Raw genomic sequence first — 8,010 nt, forward strand, 5'->3', positions numbered from 1 at the left:
ATGAAGTGCATAAAGTCATTTTTGGATAAGGAATATGCCACTCCTCCATTCATAGTGACTCTTAATACCATGCTTAGCCATATAAAGAGTTTACTGTGCTGTCTTAACAGCTTTAGTTTGCAAACAATTACTTCTGGTAAGGCCATTACCAGGCAGAAGAGCCATATTTGTAACAAATCTCAAAGATCAAACCCTCCCTTTAAAAACACATTGTGGACAATTTGGATTTACTTAATACTGCTGTACTGGTCTGTGTATTACTTGAACAAACAGCCCACCTGTCTGATTTTGCCTGGATTAGCAATCATAAACTGATTTGGCTTCAATCCTTGATTGAAAACAACAGAACTTAACTTTTAGTTTTAATAATCAGAATAATGTATATCTTACTATGAGTTTGAAATCAAGATGTTCCCAGATATCTGTTTCTAAACCTGAACACTTGCTTATTTTGTTGTGTAGGAAATGATTGTGCTGGCATATGTTTCAAATGCTTGTGAGTTTATGTACCTTTAAGGAGAATATAAATACAGTGTGCTTATGAACTCAAAATTAGGCACCAGTCTATTTCATCCCATACCAATGATCATTCCTTAGTCCTGATATTAGTGTAGGTCAGCTGTAACTGCATTGGCTACTGTTCTCTGATGCATTTGGAGGAGATGTGGAGCCACCCAGTGAGGACATTTTGCAATGAATAGGGTGGTTTATGTTTTGGTGAAGCAAGAAAAGTGGAGACAATTGATTTCAGACAAAATATGTATCTTTAAAAATAAAATATGATTTTATTATAGATACGCACATGCTGGAGATAAGTCTGTATAAATAAAAACAACTGTGAAATTCTTATTAATCTCTTATTCATCTCAATCATTTACATAATTAGTTGTTTCCAGCATTGTCTTTTAGACACATGTTCTGCTGAAATGTAGGTCAAGCTGAAGATGAATCTGCTTCAATCTAGTGGGAAAGGTGTTTGTAGTTTTAGGAGTCCTAATCTAGAACTCTAACAGAACAATGACCTCACTCAAAACACTATGCTCGAGTCACAGATGAAATGCCCCTCTCGGGTTTACATGGTCTTAGTTTTTTTAAATAGAGATGAGCTGCCGTTTACCTGTAGCCATGCAAAGGGCAAAGGAGTGTCTTATGCATCACGCCTTGTTGTTTAATACTTTGTTTTAATGATCTTACCAAGTGTTTTTTCACGTCACTGACGGAGCTATAGTCGTGAATAGACGTGTTTGATAAAGTTAGGATTACAACACGATGTACATGAACCTACAATAATATAGAGAGCATAATGATAGGAAACAAAATAGGAACAGGAAACAAAAGCGTAACACATTGCAATTAACCATGAAACGCCCATCAGCACTTTAACTTGAAACCCACAATAAATTGACCAGTTAGATACTAAAATAGGTGGCTCAGCAGATACAATCTCGGCAGCACAGGCTATTCATAGGGACTTAGATAATATTCAGTTGTTAGCGGACACCTGGCCGATGAAATTCAAGTGCAAGGTATTGCATGCAGTTAACAAAAATGTCCACTATAATAACATTATGGGAGGAATAGAATTAGATGAAGTAACCCATGAGAAAGACATAGGAGTCTACATGGACTCCTCACTTTCTCCATCCAAACAATGTGGGGAAGCAATACAAATGGCAAACAAAATGCTAGGGTATATTGTCAAAAGTGTAGAATTTGAAACAAGGGCAGTAATGTTCAGACTGTCCAATGCACTAGTTAGAGCTCATCTGGAATACTGTGTACAGTTCTGGGCTCCACACTTCAAGAAAGATATCGCTGCTCTAGAGGCAGTTCAGAGGAGAGCAACCAGACTTATTCCAGATCTGAAGGGAATGTCCTACAGAGAGACTGAGGGACCTGAGCTGAACCTTTTCATCCTGGAACAGAGGAGACTTGATTCAAGTCTTCAAAATAAGGAAAGGCTTGACCACATCAAACCAGAGGAGCTTTTCCAGATCAGCAGGGACACACACACCCAGGGACACAAATGGAAATTGGGCTTCAAGGCATTCAAAACGGAAAACAGGAGACACTTCTTCACACAGAGAGTTGTTTACAATCTGGAACAAACTCCCCAGCGATGTTGCTGAAGCTGAAAATTTGGGAACATTTAAAAAGACTAGATAGGATGCTTGGATCACTCCACTTTTCTTGCTTCACCAAAACATAAACCACCCTATTCATTGCAAAATGTCCTCACTGGGTGGCTCCACATCTCCTCCAAATGCATCAGAGAACAGTAGCCAATGCAGTTACAGCTGACCTACACTAATATCAGCACTAAGGAATGATCATTGGTATGGGATGAAATAGACTGGTGCCTAATTTTGAGTTCATAAGCACACTGTATTTATATTCTCCTTAACGGTACATAAACTCACAAGCATTTGAAACATATGCCAGCACAATCATTTCCTACACAACAAAATAAGCAAGTGTTCAGGTTTAGAAACAGATATCTGGGAACATCTTGATTTCAAACTCATAGTAAGATATACATTATTCTGATTATTAAAACTAAAAGTTAAGTTCTGTTGTTTTCAATCAAGGATTGAAGCCAAATCAGTTTATGATTGCTAATCCAGGCAAAATCAGACAGGTGGGCTGTTTGTTCAAGTAATACACGGACCAGTACAGCAGTATTAAGTAAATCCAAATTGTCCACAATGTGTTTTTAAAGGGAGGGTTTGATCTTTGAGATTTGTTACAAATATGGCTCTTCTGCCTGGTAATGGCCTTACCAGAAGTAATTGTTTGCAAACTAAAGCTGTTAAGACGGCACAGTAAACTCTTTATATGGCTAAGTATGGTATTAAGAGTCACTATGAATGGAGGAGTGGCATATTCCTCATCCAAAAATGATGAATTGATGCATGTCATATTGTATCTGGCCTAAAAGACGTGTGGGTTTCTGTGTATGTTACATCTCTGTGTAACTGTTTAAGAAAAAGAGTAAACGTATAAAAAGAAACTCAAAACTAAACAGGAAGTTAGTGTTGCATAAGCAAGCTGAAGTCACAAAACTCCACTGATGAGGTATTCTACTATCATGTGAATCTTATAGATTTCCCCTGGAAAGTGGTCATCTCATTCCTGTCCTTCCATGTTTTTCCTGCTGTAACGTCAAAAATACAGACAAAGAATATTAAATGAATCACCCAAACAATTAAAATACAGGGACATAAGGATTAAATTAAAGGTCCATTTAAATAAATACCTATGATAATTATAACACAAGTAGGATTTGTATGGATGAAATTGAACACAGCTGTGTGAATGTATATTTTTACAAAGACAGTTGAAATGTAAAGTCCAAGCACAGCAGTCTAAATCCAAATTGCATCAAAGTTTTACCAAACCAGAGTGTCAGAAATAATTTCAAAGCATCAATTTGAAAAGTTGATCATAATAAATCACTAATGCAAAGAAAACGGTAACTAAGAAATAATTCTAGGTTCAGTCCTGAGTCATTTTGTTTGACCTTCCTCGAAATCCAGAACAATATCAAATTGATAAAAGTGTTCTCCATCTGTGACAGCAAAGCTTGAACTACCATTCCTGTTGCTTCTTTTCAATTTCAGTTATGTATTTCTCTTGCTCTGCTCTGCTTAGTTCCCTCACAGATTAATTTAATTCACCGATGGATAATAACCTCTCTCTGATTCTCAGCCTATATTACAAATGTGCACATTCTATAGACTTTAATGTTAACCCATTAGTGGTTCATCCCAAGAAAACATACAATACTTAATTCAAGAATAATTGATTCTGGATGGTCATAAGACCATTCAGTTTGTGATGAGTTTGCTTTTAAAAATTAATCAAGCCCCTAAAACTATCTACACCCATCCTGAGATTGTCACTAAGTCAAGTAATTGTCTCCTTGACTAAAATGTTTGTTTTGGATGAATGTGTGACTTAACTGGGCTTCTCCAAAACTGTATAAAAGTCCAACCCTAGAAAGTGTCAGCATCCAGCAGCAGAGATACCTCTGAACTAGCAAGACACTCACTTGAAGAGAAGACACTGCACATACTGTGACTACACACAGGTGAGAGACCCATGCACTGTTCTACTTGATCTTCAATTTCAGAAACACATTTCTGTTGCAGTGCAAATTAATGCTAACACATTCTTTAATTATACTAGTATGGTTACCTTGTGTTTGGGCTGTGTAGGATTGTGGGTACAAGTCACATATGCAGGGTCCACTGTAATACCCTGGATAATGCTGTGAGATTTTTTCAAGCATTTGCTAAAGGCTGGATCTGTATTCATCTCATGTTTTAAATGATCTTAATAGTGAGGAAACTCATTGGGTCCCTGTCTTGCTTAAGTGTGAGCAAAATCAGATTGTGTGTCTCACATGCCATCAATAAATATTCATCTATGCAGTCAAAAGTTCCCCAAATGAAATATCTGAGCAATATCAGATGGATTCATCTAAGACAGCATGTGTCTGTGTCTCTCTGTTCCTCCACAGCAGGTAGAACATGAAAGCTGTTTATGTCTTGGCCTCTGTGGCTCTCTACATCAATATGGTCACCTGCCTGGACCCTCAGCTGGACTCTGAGTGGGAGAACTGGAGAATAAAATTCCAGAAACCCGAGACAAGGGTGAGTGAGAGAGGCAGACAGTGTGGAGAATTGTCATTGATAGTGATGACTTTACTTTAGACAGGAATAGTGTCAACCTTCATACTATAATTTCAAATGTGTGTCATGAAACTATGTGCTTTTAATTAGATTTTCTATTGCAACTTGTGCAGACGTTTCATGTGTCTAAGCAGAGCCCTCAGTATACTATGTAAATGTTCTCACCTGTACAGTACTTGTAGGATGTGGTGTTCCCCTGGTGTTCAGATGTTACACTGTAACTCTTAAAGAAAATATTTTTGTCAAGACTGATATGTGTAACTTATCTGATTGTCATACTGTATGACAGAAGCAAAGTGAATTTACTTTAGTCCGTGGGTATTGGACATTACAAGCCCAAACATCAAGCTGGCTCTCCATTGATTGAGTGTAAAATACAGCACTCCATAATTCACTTTACATTTAATTCAAATTTAGTGCACAGGACTTTAATTGCACTGAAGGTAACTCCCCTGCTCTGATGGCAGTTCCTGCTTGGAGTAGAGATGGAGACACTGGCAGGTGTCTCTCTGCAGTCAGTAGGGGGAGCTGAAGCAGGATTTTGGGAATGTATTCCCTATGAGTTCCTTCTGAAGAGGTTGCTTTGTTTCAGGTTGGGGATGTGAAGAGAAGAGAAATCTGGGAAGCAAACTACAGAGCCATTGAGGAGCACAATCAGAGATTCAAAGAGCGCAAGGAGACATATGTAATGGGCATGAACCAATTTGGAGACCTGGTGAGCACCTTCTTTTATCCTTGATCTCTTGCATATCTGACAATGTTGGTACTTCTCCCTGCTGAGCTTGTGAGTCTGTCTCTGGCTCACTCTTTTTCTCTCCTGTCCCTCAGACCCCAGAAGAGTTTCTGAACCTGACTCAGGTCACCATGTCCAGGGCAAACACGAGAAGCAACAATCAGCTGACGGCTGAAGAGCTCCGCAAGGCGGCTAGCAATCTTACCATTACAAGTATTGATTACAGGACCTTGGGCTATGTTACTCCAGTTGAGAATCAGGTAGGTCCTACCAGGTTGTTTTCCTCCTTCAAACCGTAGCAATGGCTGCCTTAAGTACAATAAGATGAGGCTTAAAGTCCCTTGACTCATGCCCAACTCATCACTTGTGTTTTCATCTCTTTCCCTCCCAGGGCTCATGTGGGTGCTGCTGGGCCTTCAGTGCTGCAGGAGCTCTGGAAGCTCAGTGGATGAAGAAGACAAACCAACTGATCCCTTTAAGCAAACAGCAACTGGTGGACTGCTCCGGGAACTCTGGAAATAGGGGCTGCTATGGAGGATTACCTTTCTTGGCTTATCAATACATTAAAACCAATGGAGGGATCCAGGCTGAGGCCACCTACCCCTACACTATGACGGTGAGGGATCGGGGTGTCACAGGTGTACTGAGGCTGCTCACACATGACACAATTCACTGTTCTCCTCCTCTCTTTCTCCACTTGCAGAAACAAAACTGTACTGCTGACAAGAGCAAGTTTGTTGCCACAGTGAAGGACTGGATGTCCCTCCCCACTGGCAATGAACAGGCTCTGGAAGATGCTCTGGTCACCATTGGGCCTGTCGCAATCACCATTGATGCCACAACCCGCAATTTCCAGTTCTACCAGAATGGTGAGCTGCCTTTTCAGTCTGGATCTCTACACCAATGGAAGAGTGGACGTGGGGAATCTGGGAGGCAGAGTGTGGTTAATACTTTGACATTTCTGGGAGGTCTCGAGGTTCTATGCCAAGACCCATGCTGTTGTGTATCCCAGTAGCTGGGCCATCTCTGTGAGGATAAACCTGCATTCAGTCTCCATGTGAGACATTATTGTGAGCAACCTAAAGAGAATGAACACTCGGATTCATAAACTTTTATTTAACCTAAACTCCTCTCCAGCACTGCAGTTCTCGCCTTGATTCTCTTGCAGGAGTCTTCTATGACCCCAAGTGTACCAATTGGAAAAAGAATCATGCCGTGGTCTTGGTTGGATTTGGTACTGCAGGAACTGACAATTACTGGATCATCAAGAACAGGTGAGCTATCATTTACTTTAAAATTACTGTATTTCCTTTAAGGCATTGGCTGCGTAGAGCAGTGACAATGATAATATCTTGTAATTGACAGGAGTAGACACTGAGAAAAATCTCTGTCCTCCTCCACCCCTTGTGATAATTCCGTCTTGAGAGGCTGTATGTAAACTCAACTTGCTACTTCAGTCCGTATGTCTCTTAAAGTGGGATTCCAGAATGACAGGTATTCTCAAGGTAATCCTTGGAGCAAAAACAAGTGCAAGACCTTGGGCAAACTTCAATTAATCAGTAATTAGATGGTCTAAATGATAACATTGTTTTAAATAACAAATTAAATGTGGTGGGATTTGGAGTACTTCATTGAAAAGTAAAACATATGCAAGCCAAGACATATTCAAATCGATTTCTGAGGCAACTTGATCCCTGGGTATATGTGAGAACATGGAGACAGAAAAAGTTAAAAACATACTGTAGCCTAAGTAAGATTTGCTGTCTTGGCATTTACACTTGGTCAATGACATTTCAATGCCATGGCAGGAATTGCTTGCGAAAATTAGATGCACTGTGCGTGTGAGATACCAAGAAACATATATGAAATCCATTTAGGCTTGCAAAGCTTGGGACACTTGAGAAATCATGCATTATTCGTATTTATTTGAAACCATAATCAAGCTGCTTTTTTAAGATCTGTGTTTCTAATTTTAGACTGCCACTTCAATTTAATTGACTTGTCCTCTGGTCCTAGTTTTGTTGATGAGCTAGAAATAGTTGTTTTGTGGTGGTGAAGGGGCAAGACAAGTCAGGTTAAAATTGTCATTGTCAGTGCTGCCCCACAGTAACATTGTTCTGCTCTTTTCCAGCTGGGGCACCAGCTGGGGAGAAAACGGCTACCTTCGTCTGGCCAAGGACAAAGGCGACGAATGTGGTGTTAGCCAGAACGGAGTCATCCCATTGGTGTGACCACATTCTGTGGCATGGAGTATAATGGGGGCTTTGCCTTCTCCTTCCTTCAATGTCCATCAATGTATTATTCCAATTAATAAATAATCACATTGCACTGAAGAAAGCCCAGGTGTCTTCTGTATCATTTCCTAAACTGGGTCCTGTCAATGCTTTATTTGCAAAACTACTCTTTTCATTTCTGTAGCCTTTTAGTGGATATGACTGACAGCAGTAGACCTCCAAGTCCATTTTGCATTATAACAAATTAATCATTCTGTGACCAATATAACACAGTGATGAAGAGTTATTCCACATTATGAATAATTTTTGACATTTTGGATGATTTGCGCCACCCTGTCCCGTGAGCAGT

At 39.8% G+C, this 8,010-nt stretch overlaps 1 protein-coding gene across 2 annotated transcripts; it reads left to right on the top strand.

Annotated features, from left to right (window-relative positions):
- The first annotated feature begins 3,998 nt into the window (after positions 1 to 3,998).
- LOC136717865 (cathepsin K) lies at positions 3,999 to 7,767 on the top strand. 2 transcript variants are annotated; one of them, XM_066695413.1, is made up of 8 exons: positions 3,999 to 4,090; positions 4,523 to 4,655; positions 5,287 to 5,409; positions 5,523 to 5,687; positions 5,819 to 6,043; positions 6,131 to 6,296; positions 6,596 to 6,701; positions 7,559 to 7,767. In XM_066695413.1, exons 2-8 carry the CDS (start codon positions 4,533 to 4,535, stop codon positions 7,656 to 7,658), a joined length of 1,008 nt encoding a protein of 335 aa, XP_066551510.1. In that variant the 5' UTR covers positions 3,999 to 4,090; positions 4,523 to 4,532; the 3' UTR covers positions 7,659 to 7,767. The 2 variants fall into 2 exon arrangements, with proteins under 2 accessions (XP_066551510.1, XP_066551511.1); XM_066695414.1 differs by having other exon boundaries at positions 4,007 to 4,090; positions 4,526 to 4,655.
- Positions 7,768 to 8,010: the final 243 nt, after the last annotated feature.

This window comes from Amia ocellicauda, chromosome 22 (genome assembly GCF_036373705.1).
Source record: "Amia ocellicauda isolate fAmiCal2 chromosome 22, fAmiCal2.hap1, whole genome shotgun sequence".
Classification (NCBI taxonomy): Eukaryota; Metazoa; Chordata; class Actinopteri; order Amiiformes; family Amiidae; genus Amia; species Amia ocellicauda.